The sequence below is a fragment of the Zosterops lateralis genome (genome assembly GCF_965231275.1).
Source record: "Zosterops lateralis genome assembly, chromosome: 7".
Lineage (NCBI taxonomy): Eukaryota > Metazoa > Chordata > Aves > Passeriformes > Zosteropidae > Zosterops > Zosterops lateralis.
The window spans coordinates 36,590,881-36,609,014 of NC_139767.1; the positions used below are offsets into that span (position 1 = coordinate 36,590,881).

Here is an 18,134-nt window from a genome sequence, read left to right on the forward strand (position 1 = left end):
TTGCCAAAATGTCTTAACTCCTGCTTCCAGGTGTGCAGGTAAGGGATGGAATAGGGAGCTACAGCAAGAACTCATTGTCTGGGATTTTTAAGCACTCTGAGGTTGTGTTTTCCATCAGCAATTTCACTGGGAAATCACTAATTGAACAATCTCCCCACTGATGCAAACTCAGAGGTTTTATCTGTAATTTATAATTAATTCCAGTTTCACCCTGGTGTGGCAGCAGCTCTGCAGGACCTCAGGCGTGGCTGGGTGACTCCAGGGTGGCTGAGGTGTCACAACCCCTTTGAGTTTGGTAGTAATTAAAATATCTGAGTGATCTTGGGAGCTTTCACACCCTCCTGATCTCAGGGTCAGCTCTCTGCACTCACACGGGGCTTTTTGGAGAGGATCCTGCAGATTCCTCCTGCCTGAGCTGCAGCATTTCACCAGGAGAGGATGGAGAGGAGTTCCTTGAATGACCAAGGAAAAAAATAGGGAGATTCCAACAAGGATTTTCAAAACTTCAAAAGTTCAAAATTAGAAAAGCAGCCAAGAAAATGTCCAATCTAAGCAAAGCTGGCTGTGGTTTTAAGGGATGTGCAGGGAGAGATTATTTACAAGGGCTGGAGGGACAGGGAATGGTTCCCCACTGGCAGAGGGCAGGGATGGATGGGATATTGGGAATTGGGAATTCCTGCCTGGGCTGGAATTCCTGGAGAAGCTGTGGCTGCCCCTGGAAGTGTCCCAGGCCAGGCTGGACAGGGCTTGGAGCAGCCTGGGACAGTGGGGATGTCCCTGTCCATGGCAGGGGGTGGCACTGGATGAGCTTTAAGGTCCCTTCCCACCCAAACCAGTCTGGGATTCTCTGAAAAGCAAGAACTGAGAAAGTGAAATTTATACCATAGAATTTACACCATTTATTCAGTTCTAAAAATGTTTCAGGTGTTAATGGACAATGAACTAGTTCTGCATTTTCACTTTTCTCACTGCTTCATACACCTGTTTTAGGGACTGTTTTTTTTCCACAAATTCCAGCGCTGTGTTTTTGAGATTATTTAAATACTGGGATGGGTAATGGAGAATTTCTCACAGGGAAAAGAGTTGTAAAATAGCACTTGAAATATTCTTCTCTAATTAATACACTCTAAGTGCAATCCTTTTGGAAAATGCATCTGTGGTTAGGAAGAACAATTCTGAGATATTAACTATGAATATCTTCCACTCTGATTTCTTTATTTGAAGTGAATCCTCTCGAACACAAGCTGATTCCATAATACCTATTTATTTTATTGTCTTTGCTTAAGAACACCCATCAAGCAATGCTTTAAAAAAAGGAACACAGCTAAAATCCACACAGGAAAAATGAACCTGCTTTGAAAAGAAAGTAGAATTAAAAATGCTCATAAATAACATCAGTAATAATTTTTTAAATTTATTTGCTGTTTGCTGCCAAAACATTTCTTTGACCCTCTAAGAGAACCAACCTGCTTTTTCTGCATTCTGGATGTTTCTTCTTTTCACTGCATTGCAAAGAGTTCCCTTTTCTCAACAAGTGGCAGAAGAACCTTTGGCAGAGTTCGGTGTCTGCAGGAACTGGGTTTGCCCTGGCCTTTTATGGCTTTTTTCCTTCATCTTTTTTTCATTCTGATTATTAAGGACTGTTGTTTACTGAGCTCACACACGCCTGAGTTCCTTAGATTTGTTTTGTCTCCCTTCTCTGTGCAGAGAGCTGAGTGACACCGAATGTGAGCTCAGAACTGTGGCAGCGCAAAATCTGAAATACATGAAAAGTTAAAACTCAAGGCATCAGCAGCCTTGTTGATATTATTGATATTTCTGTTAATACTCCTGTTAATATTGCTGTATTTCCCATTGCAGGGGGCTTGGGCCCGTCGTCATCGATAGCCATCGCCGGCACCAGCCAAGCTGCCATCACCAAGACCACGAGTGTGCTCCAGGACGGTGTCATTGTCACCACTGCAGCTGGGACCCCTCTGCAGCAGGGCCAGCTGCCCATGGGGGGCGAGTTCCCCTTCACTGGCCACGAACACTCGCTCCACTTCCCCCAGAACAGCTCCTCCAACAACAATCTGCCGCATCCTCTGAATCAAAACCTCCTCAACTCCCTGCCCCTCTCTCTGCCGGTGAATCAGCAACATCTCCTCAACCAGAATCTCCTAAACATCCTCCAGCCTTCGGCGGGAGAAGGCAAGTCCGAGGTGAACCTCAACCCTTTGGGTTTCCTGAACCCCAACGTCAATGCTGCTCTAGCGTTCCTCTCCGGCGACGTGGACGGGCAGGTTCTGCAGCCCGTGCACTTCCAGCTGCTGGCGGCCCTGCTCCAGAACCAGGCTCAGGCTGCTGCCATGCTCCCCGTGCCATCCTTCAACCTCTCCATCTCCGACCTGCTGCAGCAGCAACAGCAGCAACAACAACAACAGCAGCACAGCGTTCCCACTCCCTCGGTCACTCAGCTGCCACCTCCTGATCCCCTGCCTGACAGCAGCAGAGTGGAGACCCTCCTGTCCAACCCCATCCCCGGCTTTGCTGACCCCACTGCTCCCAACCCGCTGCTGCTCCCCTCCGCCTCGGGGGCCTCGGCGCTCATGGCGCTCAACCCGCAGCTGGTGGGGGGAGTGCTGAGCTCGGGGGGACACCCCGAGGTGGCCATCGCCACCACGTCCTCGCAGGCCACGGCCACCACCACCACCACCACGTCCTCGGCCGTGGCCGCGCTGTCGGTGTCGGCGCTGGGCGGGGGAGCAGCCGTGGTGTCCATGGCAGAGACTCTGCTCAACATCTCCGCCAGCGCCCCGGGGCCCCCCAAGATCAACAACAACAACAACAGCAGCTCTGTGGTGCCACAGCTCCTCAACCCGCTCCTGGGGACGGGACTGCTCGGTAAGGGTGGCTTATTCATGGGAGGGATAAAAGCCACGGGTTTAGTGAGTGAATAAATAATGAAAAAATGGGTAAAAATGAGATTTCCCTGTTGTCTGCATAACAGTTGTTCCTATTGCAGGTTGGGTGTCAACAGAGCGAAAATAAGTGACAAAACAGAGTGCAGAGAGGGATTTGTTGTTCCTCAGTGCTGCTGCAGGGGTGAGGAGGAGAATGGCAGTGTTCTCACCCTTCCGGGAGGAAAAAAGACCTGTGGAGAAGTTTTCCTGGAAAATCTCAGTTCTCTGCTGCCTCTTCCCTCTCTTGTAGAAATTTTGGTCTCTTTAGCCCAGTTGGTTTTTTTTTGCATCACATTTGCAGTTTTATAAATAAAACCCCCAGGTTTTATTTTATTGGAGAGGGAGAATTGCAGATTCTGGGTTTATCTTTCTTAATTTTTTTTCCTTTGTGTTGTTGGGTTTTTTTCTTTGCGTTCATTGAGAAAACATTAATTGTTCCTGTAAGAAATTTAAATCACGCTCTGCTTTCATTCCTTAATGTTTAATATTGATCTTGGAAGGTATTAATTCTGCCACCTAGACTTACTGAACCACCTGGAAATTGTGTGAGCAGTTGGATTTATTTCATTGCTCAGGAGCATCCCTGGGTCAGCTGGGAGTGCCTGCGGCAGCACAGAGTTAGTGGGAGTAACTGTGCTGGAGATGTCAAACAACCAACATCCCAAAACAAGTGATGAAAAACACCTTAAATACAAAGTTTTTTCCCTCCTGGGTGATGATTTTTCAGTTATTTTTACCAAAACCATGTAATAGAGTAGATGCTCCTTTGTTTGTAATCTACTCCTGGTGGGAATTAAATAATAATTAAATAATGCCTCACCCTGATCTGGCTACAATGAGCTCAACCTACTTGGCATTTTCCATCTAACAGTGATTTCTCAAATGGAAAATTTGAGGAAAACATGAGATTTTTAATTTAAAAAAAGAAACAAAACTAGAAAATGGATATATTTTAAGCTTTATCATTTCATAAAGTCAGGTTCGACAGTGTGTTTATTTTTTTTAGGGCTAAAACATTGATGCAAAGTGAATTTTTTGTGTAGTAGACAACATTAATTCAACTTTTACTCTAAAATGTAAAAAAATACTTGTTTAGAGTGTTGTGTGACGTGGCTTTTCTCCTTCACAGCTGGTGGAAAACTCACTTTGTTTGGGGTTTAAATGATTGTCTCATTTTCTTTCTCTCTCCTCCTGATCCCCCTCACCACCCCAGCACTGTTTTAAGTGAAATTCCAAGTCCTGGAATTCCACAGCAGCTCCTCCTGCCACCCCTGGCTGTTCCAGGAGCCCTGTGAGGAGAGGTGACACTAAAATCCCACAAAAGTGGAGAAATAAAGAGCAGGAGAGCCCCATCCCTGGAGGCTGGAGGGGAGCAGGGATGTTTTCCAGAGGTTTTCGTGGCAGTCAGTGAAATTGGAGCTCAGGGAATTGCTGAGTGGGGTTTGCCTGTGCTTGCCTTGCAGGGGAAATGTCATCTCTGAACACTACTCTGAACAACCATCAGCTCAGCCATCTCCAGTCACTCCTCAACAACAATCAGATGTTTCCTGCAAATCAGCAGCAGCAGCAGCAGCAGCAGCAGCAGCAGCAGCAGCAGCACCTTCTCCAGGGCTACCAGAACATGCAGGGCTTTCAAGGCCAGCCCCAAATTCCTGGCCCAGCCAACAACCCAAACCCCATGGCGTGTCTGTTCCAGAATTTCCAGGTAGAAAACAGAATTAAATCGATATTCAAGCGAGTGTGCAGCTCTCAGGAGGTCAAATTCCATCCTCCAGAGTTTGGGTTTCTCTGCTGATGAAGACAATATCATTTATATAATTACATGTATACTGTATACAATATATTCTTTCAGTAGCTGATGGATTTTGCAAATCAGGAACATTTGTTACTGAAATTTCATCCCTTTCCTCCTTAGGAATTTGGTTTAGTTGCTTTGGAAATAGTTATGCTGTATGGATTGAAAAAAAAAAAGTTCCTCTGTGTGCTGACAGTCAGTACAGAATTTTAACAAAACTCTTTTCCATCACACAAAATGATCCTAAATTTTTATTTAGCCCATTCTGATAATTCAGCAGTGAGAAATAAATGCTGACAGCACTTTGCAGTAATTAGAAACTTGATTAGGTTGTTATAAGTGACTGTGTGCAGCAGTCCTCTCGTATTCCCACTGAAATGGGATGGAAGAGCTGTGCTGGGGATTGTGCAGCCTGGAAAAAACAGGGATTGGAGTGAATAAACAATGAAAAAATGGGCAGAAATGAGATTTCCCTGCTGTCCATATAACACAATTATTCCTCATGCAGGTTGGATGTAAACAGAGCAAAAATAGGTGACAAACGCAGGGTGCAGAAAGGGGTTTGTTGTTCCTCAGTCCTGCTGCAGGGGTGAGGAGGGGAATGCAGAGGGGCCAGGCACTGCTCTCACCCTTCCAGAAGGAAAAAAGAGCTGTGGAGAAGTTTCCCTGGAAAATCTCAGTTCTCTGCCTGTTCCCTCCCTTGTTCCTACTCTCTTGGGAATAAAATATTTAAATAATAATTTAAACCCCATTAATTTGGGGTTCATATAAACATCCCGAGGGACTTTTCCCTGCTTGGGAGAGATGATAAGGAATTTTTGAATTTTGATCTCTTTAGCCCAGTATTTTTTTTGTGCCACATTCCCAGTTTTATAAATAGTCACAGTAAGTAGTTAAAGGGAATTTTGGGAATATTTTCCCTGTGGTTTTTACAGTTTTTGTTGGAGTGCTCTCATTGACATTGTGTTCCCTGCCTGTGGAGGTGACAAGGAGCAGGACAAGCTCAGGTGGTGGAATCTGGAGGTGCCAGTTTGCTGTGGCAGGGCCTGGCTTGGAGCACAGGGATGTGAGATATTGGGATATGGGGGACTGGAGTCCATGGGAAAGGCACAGAGCAAAGGGGAAAATAGGAATGTGGGGCAATTCCAAAAGCACAGAGATGACATTCAGGAATTCATCAAGGAGCACACAAGGACAGAGGCAATGTTGGGGTCTGGGAAGGAAAGAAAGGGAATAGTTGAGAGCAGAGCTCAGAGGTTGTGGAGTTGAGGTCTCTCCTCCTCTGGAGATGCACAGACCCCACCTGGATGTGTAATTCCACAGGAGGCTGGATTAGATCAGCTCAGCTGGAGAAGAGAGAACTCCTTGTGGTAACTTCCAGTGTCTGGAGAGGCTTCAGGGAGGCTGGAGAGAGACTGGAGAGACAGGACCAGGAGGGAGGGGTGAGGGATGGGCTCAGACTGAAAGAGAAAATTTAGGTGGGAGGGTGGGGAGGCCCTGGAATGGGTTTCCAGAGAAGCTGTGGCTGCCCCTGGACCCCTGGGAGTGTCCAAGGCCAGGTTGGATGGGGCTTGGACAGTGGGACAGTGGAAGGTGTCCCTGCCCATGGCACTGGGTGGGCTTTGAGGTCCCTTCCCAACCAAACCATCCTGTGTCTCTGTATCAGAATTACTGGCCTTGGAGAAGTTGTTTAGGAGTTGAGAGAAAACAGGAGCCTGCTGATGAAAAGTCTGAGACAGTGGTTTTGTGTCCTCCTCTAATCAGACTTTTAATTCTCCACCTTGTTCGGTGTGAAAATTCACACCTGGTGTATAACAAACCAGAAACGTGCTGTGATGAATAACCACAAGAGTTTACCTGCTGACATCCAACCTGAGTTGGAACAGCAACTCCCACCCTTCTCCTCTCCTTTCCCCAGGTGAGGATGCAGGAAGACGCCGCCGCCCTCAACAAAAGGATGATCACCCAGATGGGAATGGCGCCTGTCCCCGAGAGCTCCACCACTCTCCTCCCTCCCTTCCAGGAGCCTCCAGGTGTAGCTCCCTGCGAGCTGCAGCAGAGACCAGACCCAGCCTTGGGCCAGCAGGCCAAGGAGCCCCCCAACGCCGCCAGCGCGGGCGACGCCTCGGTGGACGCCATCTACAAGGCGGTGGTGGACGCCGCCAGCAAGGGCGTGCCGGTGGTCATCACCACGGCCGGCTCCAGCTCGGCACAGCCGAGCCCCATCCCCGCCCTGAGTGCCATGAGTGCCTTCACAGCCTCCATCGGGGACCCCCTGAACCTGTCCGGCCTCGCCCACAGCCGCGGGGCCGAGCACGAGGGGCGCGTCCGCCCCATCCGCGCCGCCCGGGGCCCCAAGGGCTCTGAGCACGGCAAGGGCTGCGCCGAGCCGGCGGGGGACGGCGGCTACGACTATTACAAGGCGCCCAAAAAGCAGTGGGAAGGGGAGCAGAGCCCCGTGGGGGACGTCAACAGGTGGAAGTGCGAGGAGTTCCTGGAGCGTTCGGCCCACGTTCATGGCAGCCCTTGCCGTGAGAGACCCAACAACGTCTCGGCGCTGCTGCCGCCGCCCCCGGGGGAACAGCACCAGGCCCTGCTGGCCCAGCGGAACTGTCAGAGCGAGAAGGCGCTGGTGGAGGAGAATTTCAGGTATAACAATTACAAAAGAACTATGATGAGTTTCAAGGAAAGGCTGGAGAACACTGTGGAACGATGTGCACACATCAACGGGAACCGCCCGCAGCCCAACAGGGCTTTCGGGGAGTTGCTCAACGCTTCTTCCAAACAAGACCTGATCCTGGAAGAGCAATCCCCCAGCTCCTCCAATAGCTTGGAGAGCTCCTTAGTGAAAGACTACATCCATTACAATGGAGATTTTAATGCCAAAAGCATTAACGGGTGCGTGCCCAGCCCCTCGGATGCTAAAAGCATCAGCAGCGAGGAGGAGCTGCGGAACCCCGAGTCGCCCTCGTCCCACGAGCTCATCCACTACAGGCCCAGGACGTTTAACGTGGGCGACTTGGTCTGGGGCCAGATCAAAGGACTGACTTCCTGGCCTGGCAAACTGGGCAGAGAGGAAGAAGTTCACAATTCATGCCAACAGAACGCTGAGGAGGGGAAGGTATATTTATATCTCTATGCGCATCTCTGTCTTTTTCTCTCTCTCTGTCTCTCCTCTCACTGGCACACAAATCAAAAGTCTTTGTTTTGTCTCTTTTTTTAACAGCACAAAGGGGTTTTTTTTAATAGCTGGAGATGTAGATGTAGAGCTGAATTTCCCTTGAATTTCCCCTGAATTCCCCCTGAATTTCCCCTGAATTTCCTCTTAATTTCCCCCTGAATTTTCCCCTGAATTTCCCCCTGAATTCACCTTGAATTCCCCCTAAATTTCCCTTGAATTCCCCCTGAATTTCCCTTGAATTCCCCCTGAATTTCCCTTGAATTTCCCCCTTAATTCCCCCTGAATTCCCCTTAATTCCCCCTGAATTTCCCCCTTGAATTTCCCCCTGAATTTCCCCCTGAATTTCCCCCTGAATTTCCCCTGAATTTCCTGCCAGGGCCATCAGACAGGTTAGATATGGTCTTTGCTAAATGATTTTTTGGTGTTAACAAAAAGAAGTGGTTCTCACTCACATGGTGTGTTCAGACAAATCCCTGGCTGTGTCCAAAGCATCTGATACAGAAATACCTGAAAGTGTTGAAACTGCAAAAAAAAGGAGAAGTGGCCTAATCAGATGGAGGAATCTTTAATGGGTGAAATCTTGCTGATTGACACACACACTTCTCCCAGGAAATGCACACACGTTTCCAACTCTAAAGGAGGTTTTTTGATCTTCATTTAGTAATAAGGAAAGTGTTCCAATTTGCTCTTTCATGCTAAAATCCTTTTTTTTTTTTTTTTTTTTTTTTTTTTTTTGTGTCAACAAATCCTGTGCTTGTTGGGGAATATACAGGAAATTGAGTTATCAAGGAGTTATTGGTTATTTTATTATGGAAAATATTCCCAAATCTGGTCTCCACTGCTTGTGTAACATTTTATCTTTGTAGTTCTTATAAAACACTTCACATCTTCCACCTATAAATATTTTCGAGTGCCGTTTTACACAATGCAAATTTAAAAGATGCATGAGCAGAGAGGGGAGATTTCAGGAAATTGGGGTCTGTCAGTGACACAAAGAAATCAAATCGCTTAAAACTGAGGAGAGTGAGTTGGACCAAAGTGTTCCTTTCCCCAAAAATTCAGCCAAGAGTAGAGAAGGGACAAGAAGTTCATCCCATCCCACCCCTGCCATGGATATTCCCTTGTATTGTGCTTGTATGGATTAACTGTGTGCCCAAATCTCTGTGAATATTTAATAGAATTGAAGGGTTTCTTTTTTAGATTTATTTTATTTTTAGGTTTGTTTATTTTTACTTCTGTAAAGAGGGGAATTTTCTTACCTGAATTCCTGAGCATTTTAATGTTTCCTCCCTGATCTGTGGGTAGCAGAATGTGATTTGGGTTTGTGCAAAGCTCCTTTTCTGTGCTGGGCTTTCTGTGCATTGTGTGGGAATTGTGAGATGTTAAATCCATTTTATTGGATACTGAAGCACAAAATCCAGGGAAGCAGATCCTTGGAATGCTCACAGCAAGGTGGAGACCAGTCCTCCACGAGGAATTCCCACATCATGGATCACCTCTGGCATCAGATCACCCTCAATTCATCCTTTAAATTTAACAATGAAAGAAATGTGTTTAATTCCTTCATCAAGAAGTACAGAGTGAACTTTGGCCATTCCAAAGGGCAGGAGTTGAGGGTGGAAGGTGGGATAGACAGGGAAAAACCCACCCCAAACCAGAAGAAACCACCTGGAAATCCACAAAGAAACACCCTTGAAAACCACAAAGAAATAACCCCGAAAACCAAACGTTCTTCAAGAATTCTGCACCGTGGTGGGAGTGACCTGCAGCACTTGGGAAAATTCCTTTTTCTCTGGAGCTTCCTGAAAACATCTTTTAAATCTTTGTGTGACCAAATGTGACCCTCTTGTGTTGTATTAATTTCCTGTTGGGATTTGTACATTTTCTGGTCTTTTGATTGTTTATTATTTGTGGGGTTTTTTTTGTTGTTTCCATTTTTAAAAGACTTTGGGCATTCAGGTATTGAATGGAATAATAGATCTGTTTGGAGGGTCCAGGCAGGACAAGGAGGAATATTGAACTTCCTTTCCTTGGTTTGTGTCTGCTGGAAATGAGAGGAGCCCAAGGAAGTGCAGCAGGAATTTTTGGGAAGAAAAGGAGCAAGCCCTGAGTCTCATCCCAAACCAGAGGAGCTGTAGCTCATTAAGCAATTAATTTAATTATTACCTACTTTGGTTATTATTCATCACCTAAATGAATCAAAGAAATCGAAGGTTTTGTGGGAGCTTTTCATGGTGAATTTTAACAGGGCAAATCGTGCTCTCAATGTGAATTTCCAGGGGTTAAACTGGGCTGCTTAAACTGAACTGGTTAAACTGGGCTGGTTGAACTGAACTGGTTAAACTGGGCTGGTTAAACTGGGCTGGTTAAATGGGCTGGTTAAACTGGGCTGGTTAAACTGAACTGATTAAACTGGGCTGGTTAAACTGAGCTGGTTAAACTGGGCTGATTAAACTGGGCTGGTTAAACTGGGCTGGTTAAACTGGGCTGGTTAAATGGGCTGGTTAAACTGGGCTGGTTAAACTGAACTGATTAAACTGGGCTGGTTAAACTGGGCTGGTTAAAATTGGCTGGTTAAACTGGGCTGGTTAAACTGAGCTGGTTAAACTGGGCTGATTAAACTGGGCTGGTTAAACTGGGCTGGTTAAACTGTGCTGGTTAAACTGGGCTGGTTAAACTGAGCTGGTTAAACTGGGCTGATTAAACTGAACTGGTTAAACTGAGCTGGTTAAAATGAGCTGGTTAAAATGAGCTGGTTAAACTGAGCTGGTTAAACTGGGCTGATTAAACTGGGCTGGTTAAACTGTGCTGGTTAAACTGAGCTGGTTAAACTGAGCTGGTTAAACTGTGCTGGTTAAACTGAACTGGTTAAACTGAGCTGGTTAAAATGAGCTGGTTAAACTGGACTGGTTAAACTGTGCTGGTTAAACTGGGCTTTTCTGGTTCTGCAGGTAAGACAAGGAGGATTCCTCCCATCTCTGTGTGTGATTTTGCTGTTCACTGACCTGGTGTTGATATTGATTATTAATTATTATTGATTATTAATTGTTATTTTTGTTGGAATTGCTTTCCATACCCTGTTTTTTCTGGCAATTTGATACTTCTCCCCAAAAAACCCAAGTGTTTTTTTTGTTAAATGCCAAATAATGAAGATTTTTTGTTACTTTAAGAGGTCCTTTGTTTCCCAAACATGATATTAATTATTGAGAACATTATTTCTGTTGAACTTTGCAATTTCTCTGTTGATACTTTGTTCCTTAGATACACATTTCCATCATGGATAGAAATAACTCCTTTTTTCTCATGTTTGTCCTTAGAAAAGCTCCCCAGGTTCTCAGTTTCTTGTATTCTTCCAAAACCCAGTGAGGGATTATTGGAACTATTTGCATCAAAAATGAGCAGCTTTTAAGGAAAAAAACGCTAAAATTTGTGGCATAATTAAATTTATTTCATGAACGTTGAAATCTCAGCTCCCCAAGTGCAGATTTCTCCATTAATGACTCCTGGGAGTGTCTGGATCAGCACATTCCCAATTTCTTTAGCACAGGTGTGACTCCCAGACACTGAAATTTGCTCTAAATGTGTAATTTTGGGGCCTTATTTTGAAAGATTTCGACAACTGCTCACTCATTACCTGCACCTTGTTGTGTCCACACCTCAGATCTGTGGTGAATATAAATTATTTAATATTTGGAAGGATAAATTTGGATAGAATTTGCATTCCCACTTCATTTCCAGGTTGGGTATAGGCACATTCTCAATAAATTTGTGTTATATGTAAAATGTCAAGATGTAGCAAAGAAACAGAAATGGAACCATTTATTTTCTTTAGGTCAACGTATTCTAAATATCTGATTTTGTTGTTTTTACCAGCAGGAATGACTGAGCCAGATCAAAATAATAAGAGTGAAGTGGCTTCATGTTTTGAGATGCAAATGATGAAATTATGGACATGTTTTAATTAATTTCCTGCTTTTGTTGTTTACACTGGGACTCACTGGTGCCCACACAGTGGTTGGAATTGTTTGAATTTTAAATATTCAAGATTTAAATTCCCAGTTCTCCTGAGCACGTGCCCAAATTCAACCCTGATGGCTAAAGAAAAATCTTTTAAAAAAAATCATTAAAATAACTGATTTTAAGACAAATAAAATGAAGATTCCTGGATTGAGAAGGATTTCCTTCTGGAATGGGAGTGAATTTGGCTGTGCCAGAGACTTGGAATTCCTCAGCCAGGAGCTGGAGGTGATGCAAACACTGGTGTAAAAATGGGATTATCAGAATTCCAGGTGTTCATTCCAGGTGTAAAATCCCTGTGAGTGCAGACTGGGACACTTCACCAGAAAAGGTCTCTAAAAGATTTTTCTCCTCAATTTTGTTGCCATAAATGTGCTGAGTTTGCTTTTCTCTTTGCTGCCGGTGGGAAATTCCAGGAATGGATAAATGTGGGAGGGCTGGGGAGCTCCAGGTGTTCTCCCTGCCCTGCTGGAGGGGGATCCCAGTGCAGGAAAAGCTGGGATTTGGTGCTGTGGGTAACAAGGTTTGGTGTCCATCCCTTCCCCAGGTGGAGCCAGAGAAGCTGAAGACACTAACGGAGGGGCTGGAGGCGTTCAGCCGCGCCAGGAAACGGAACAGGAAGTGAGTCCATCAAATTCCCCTCCAAATCCCAACAATTCCTCTGCCCTGCTGCCCTTTTGGGGTGCTTCTCCTCCAAATTCAACCATATCCCTGCTCTGCTGCCCTTTTGGGGTGCTTCTTCTCCAAATTCCAACCATATCCCCTGCTCTGCTGCCTTTGGGGTGCTTCTCCTCCAAATTCCAGCCATTCCCCTGCTCTGCTGCCCTTTTGGGGCAGCTCAGCCCAGCTGAGGGGTTCATTCCTTGGAATTCCTCCTGTTGGTTCTGGGATCTGATGAGTTTTGAATGCCTCTCGTCTAAAATATCCCACTGGTGGCAGTGTCTGGAGTCCCAGCTAAAACATCATTCCACTCATCATTCCATCTAAATTATTCTGACCAAACCACACTTCTTAACCAGACCTGCCCTCCTCCCCTCTCCCTGTGGCTGCTGAGCACAGGTTTATTCTGAGAAATTCCCTTTATTCTCACTGCTGAGAGGTGCTGCAGGATTTGGGGTGCTTCTCCTCCAAATTCAACAATTCCTCTGCTCTGCTGCCCTTTTGGGGTGCTTCTCCTCCAAATTCCAGCCATTCCCCTGCTTTGCTGCCCTTCTGGGGTGCTTTCCCACCAAATCCCAGCCATTCCTCTGCTCTGCTGCTCTTTTGGGGCAGCTCAGCCCAGCTGAGGGGTTCATTCCTTGGGATTCCTCCTGTTGGAAATGGGATCTGATGTGTTCTTTCCTGGAGCTTTCCCTTCCCAGGAGCTGGGCTGGAATTCCCAGATTTGCTGTGGCTGCCCCTGGATCCCTGGAAGTGTCCAAGGCCAGGCTGGAGCAGCCTGGGACAGTGGGAGGCGTCCCTGTCCATGGCAGGGGTGGCACTTTAAGGTCCCTTCCAGCAGCCCAAACCAGTCTGGAATTCAGTGATGAAAAGGAAAAGGTTTTTTATAGGGAAAGGGGTTTTTATAGGAGGTATCTTAGTGAGGGACAGACCTGGTGCTCCCTTACCTGTCTGTGCCATCACCTTCCGTCATGACAGACACAATTCTCCTCCTCCTTCCATCTCCTCATCCCCAAAGCAGGATCTGTCACCATGTCCAGTGGGGAAAGTCCTTCAGGAACAAACAGATCCATGGAATTGTCACAGTGAAATGAAATGTGGGTAATTCGGGGTTGGCAGAAGGAAACCTTCACCCCACCTCTCCCTCAGCCTGTGGGTGCTGCCATTCCAGGGTAAAAATGGCAATTTTGAGATAATTAATCCAGTTTATTCAAAGTTAGAAGGATATTTTATCTTTTATTCTGTAATCCCAACACAAGCCCTTTACTTTCCATAATATTGTTACAGGGCTGATCTTCCTCCTCGTGCTCCCAGCCTGGGTCAGAGCATTCCCAATGAATTCCTGTGTTTGTTATTCACTGTTTTCAAGTTTTCTTAAGAATTTACTTCATTTTCTTGTCCTGAAGAATTACTGATGCCTTTCCTCTTTTCTCCCTAGAAGTGGAAAGTTAAATAACCATTTAGAAGCTGCTATACACGAGGCCATGAGTGAACTAGACAAAATGTCTGGGAATGTAAGTTCCTTTTCCTTGGGAATATTCTCCTTTTCCATGTTTCTGCATGTGGCCAATGGAGGGAGGCTTGGCTTGGGTGGCTCTTTAACAAATTCTGGGGTTATTTTCTGAAATAATGAGGAATTTTCAGTATTTCCCCTGCATTAAAAATTGTTTTACAAATGCCTGATGGTTCTGAAAAGTGGGGAAAGCTGGAGGATTTTAGGTGCATTGCAAATTTTATTACTTTTGGCTGATAATACCTGGATGAGCTCCAGTCCTGCCCCTGTTCCATGGGGTTCCTCTGGCTAATGACAAAATCAGGCTCATTTGTCTCTCAGCTGGAGTAGCAAAGTATTGAAACCACATTTGAAAGCATCTTTTGAGTGCAAAACTCTTGGAATTCAGTTTTCCCCCATGAGAAATGAAAGATGCTGTCATGGAAGGTAAGTTTAAAAAAAGAAAAAAAAAAAAGAATATTTCTAATATCACACCCAAGAGTGGTTTTTCCACACTGGTTACACTTTCCAATCACAAGTTTGGTTTATAAAATATCTTCATTTTTATTTCTGAAACATGGCTGTAATTTCATTGCAGCCCACCTAAAAATAAAAAACAAATCTACCACAGCTCATGTAGCCTCCCACATCTTCTATTTGGTCATTAATTATTCAAATTATTAATTATAAAGTGTTTGAACACAGGGGATAAAAGTTTTTTTGCTAATATTAATAACTAATAATTAATAATAATATTAATAATTATTTTGCTAATAACAGTAACACTTTGGGGAGCTTCTGGAGTATAAAAAAAGGAAATATATTTATATTTATTTATATATTTGAAGAACTGGAAGCTTAGAGCTGATTTCACACCCAACAAGAAATATTTAAGTTCTTCAGTAGCTTTTAAGCAACAACCCAACCAAATCTTTTGTTGAAACTCAATTTTACCAAGTGAGTTTTGAGCTTTGATTTCAAACAACGTTGTTGTGTTTCCCTCCTTTGGGAGGACAAGGAAAGCAGGAGCTGATTGTTGGGATAAATTTGGGGTGGGTGTTTGGGCTGGCCCATCCTGCTGCCACCTTTTCCCACCCAGAAATCCAGGATTATCAAAATCTGCCTGCTCTGGGTGTCGGGTTTGGATTTGCTGCTTCTCCCGTCACCCAAACTGCTGGACCTGCAGTGCCCTGATTGAGCCTTTAATTATTGGGAATCAGAGATTTGGGATCAGGGCTGATTCCCACAGGGATGATCATTCCTAGAAACACTCCCAGGGGCTCAGCAGCTCCTTTGAGTGACTTGCAGCTTGTGCAGCTCCTGCTGCTCAGCCCCAGCCAGGGTGAGATGGGGAACAGGATCAGCAGCTCCAGCAGGGAATTGTGGCAGGAGGGAATGGCAGTGCCTGGGAAGGAGCCCAGGGAGCTGCTGAGGGGTTGGTTCCTCTGCTGGAGCTGCAGCTGCTGCCAACAGATGGTGGTGGAATTCCACAGCAGCTCAGCCTTCCTCCTCCTCCTCCTCCTCTCTCCTGCTGGTTCTCTCCCAGTGATGCCAAATCTTGGCTCCCAAATCCATCCAGCATTAGCTGGGAACTGAACGTTTTCCTTTTCCACACCAAGAGTTTCCTGAACATCCGTCATTCCTTACTGACAGCCCTGAGCTGGATTTCTCCACTTTTCCCCTGTCACTCACCATCTTCTCCCAAGGTTTTATCACTCTGGTGTGAAAGTTTGTCACTGAATTTGCCATTGCTGCAGTTTGGGGATCAGTCCCTGACTGGGGGGTTTCAGTCCCTGATGATGTAGTTGTTTCCCAACCAAATCTTTTGTTAAAACTGAATTTTCCCAAGTGAGATTGGAGCTGCTGCCTCTCTCCAAGGTTTGGGATACACAGTTTATGGGATCAACCTTTTCCTGCCACTCTCTCAAAGCTCCCCTTTATTGAGAGGAGCTGGTTCCTGCCAACCCCCCAGTGCCTCTGACCCCTGTCCTGTGCTAACCTGTGAATATACTTATTTCTAGGTCCACCAAATCCCGCAGGGAGACAGACAAGTGAAGCCTCCAAAACTCAAGAGGAGGAAGATCTCTAGATAACATTGAATGTCTTTGTTACTGGTCCAGTCCTTATCACAGTGAACGTGCACACGAGTCTATCTGTAGGTATTGCTGCAGACCTGGGTCTGTGGGTATTTCTGTGGAGACACTCGCTGCCATGGCAGGGCACCACCAGGAGCTCTGCTGCCACATTTGGGATGATTTAGGAGGGATAGAGGTTGCTGGATAAGCCAATCAGAAATCTCGAAAGGTTTGCAGTAACAATGTCAGATGATTACTGAATTTTTTTTTTTTCTATAATACTAAAAAAAAAAAAATTGTGATTATAAGAAATAGTCCAAATGTTTCTGAGAAATTTTCATTGTGTATATAGATAATACAGAATTTCATGGTGATATCTGAACTGTAAATATTGTACAATATTGTCATGTACAAGCGTACCTAATGCACACTTTATCTTTTATTGTACAAAAAATAGTGTACAAAATTCTTTGGTTTCTATTGAGTACACATACAAGAGACTACCAGTGTAAAGTGATAAATAAAAATACAGCCTAAATGCTTTTATATGATAATGTAAAAGATGCTGTTTTTGTATTTAACAGCAGAGAGAAGGCATGATTATGTAATACCTTAATTATGACATCCACTTCACGCCACTGAGTGTTCATTGCTCTGTCTGTGTGGAATGAACCTTGCCTGGAAAAGTGCTGTACTCCAGTTCAGGCCTTTAGGAGAGCTCAGCCTGGCAGATTCCCGACTGGGATGTGGGATCAATAGCTCTGATTAACCATTCAAAGGCTGCAACCCCCTCGGTTGCCCTTTTGATTTCCTTAGCTTTGAACGTAGAGCGCTGTAGGTTTGATTAAAAAGGACAAAAACAACAAAAAAAACAGAGTAGAGGGACTATTTGAGTCAACCTGTTTCTGTAGAAGTTTCAGAGCCACCTGAGGAACTAAAAGAATCAATACCCCCATAATGTTGAGCCCCTCCAACCACCCCTTAGATTAATTAGCCTCAATTATCTAACACGGTCATTAACACGGTGTTTGGGCCCTGCTTGCAGCAGTGATCAGAGCCGATTGCTGTTGATCACCTCGGGTTTGGCAGGAGGAGGAAAGGGCAACGCTCCATTCCAGGATCCATCTTTGCGGTATTAAAACAGAAAAAAAATAATAATAATAATAAGTTAAGGGTGGCTTACAAAACTATTAGCGACAGTGATTTTTATCAGTATTATGTAACATATCAGATTTATTTTATTTAAGAAGAATTATTTATACCATTAACAGATTCTTATATATATTAATGTGGCTGAAATGCGCAGGTTAAATCTATTAACCAAATTATTTATGTTATATTAAGTGAGAAATGTGAAACATATGTAGAAAAAAAAAAAATTAATACACTACAGATTTAAAAGTCTAAAGCTATGAGCCATTATAAAATTAACGAACGGAAGTGTAGCACAACATTCTTTCCATTGGATTTCATTTTTCTTTTTCACACGGCCGGTGGCGATGGTGAGAGGAGCCGCGGCGAGGCCTCCCCAGGTAACTCCAGCTCACCTTTCCCGGGCCGGGGTGGAGCTTTACCTCCCACCTCTGCCTGCGGGACCACCAATACCTCAGATTTCCCTTTTCCCGAGTCCCACATGTGGCTCAGGACTGGCGGTGATCAGCAGCCCGGGCAGCGGAGGATCCCGGGGATCCCGAGCATCCCGAGGGTCACGAGGATCCTGAGGATCCCAGGGGTCCCAAGGTTCACGATGATCCTGGGGATCCCGAGGGTCGCGATGATCCTAAGGATTCTGGGGATCGCCAGGGTCGCGATGATCCCAAGCATCCCGGGGATCCCAAGGGTCGCCATGGTCCCGAGCATCCCCAGGGTCACGATGATCCCGAGGATCCCAGGGATCCTGAGCATCCCCAGGGTCGTGATGATCTTAAGGATCCCGGGGATCCCGGGGGTCTTGAGGATTGTGATGATCCCG

The 18,134-nt window shown here is 45.3% G+C and overlaps 1 protein-coding gene across 7 annotated transcripts in view; it reads left to right on the forward strand.

The window, feature by feature from the left end:
- The window catches only part of MBD5 (methyl-CpG binding domain protein 5), a 110,898-nt gene extending 93,864 nt beyond the window's left edge, over positions 1-17,034 (forward strand). For all 7 annotated transcript variants that reach the window (XM_083865661.1, XM_083865662.1, XM_083865659.1 and 4 more), the window contains 6 exons: positions 1,861-2,883; positions 4,406-4,647; positions 6,656-7,858; positions 12,483-12,556; positions 14,034-14,109; positions 16,109-17,034. In XM_083865661.1, coding sequence (XP_083721787.1) covers positions 1,861-2,883; positions 4,406-4,647; positions 6,656-7,858; positions 12,483-12,556; positions 14,034-14,109; positions 16,109-16,180 — 2,690 coding nt within the window. In that variant the 3' untranslated portion in view covers positions 16,181-17,034. The remainder of the gene's footprint in view (positions 1-1,860; positions 2,884-4,405; positions 4,648-6,655; positions 7,859-12,482; positions 12,557-14,033; positions 14,110-16,108) is intronic.
- Positions 17,035-18,134: the final 1,100 nt, after the last annotated feature.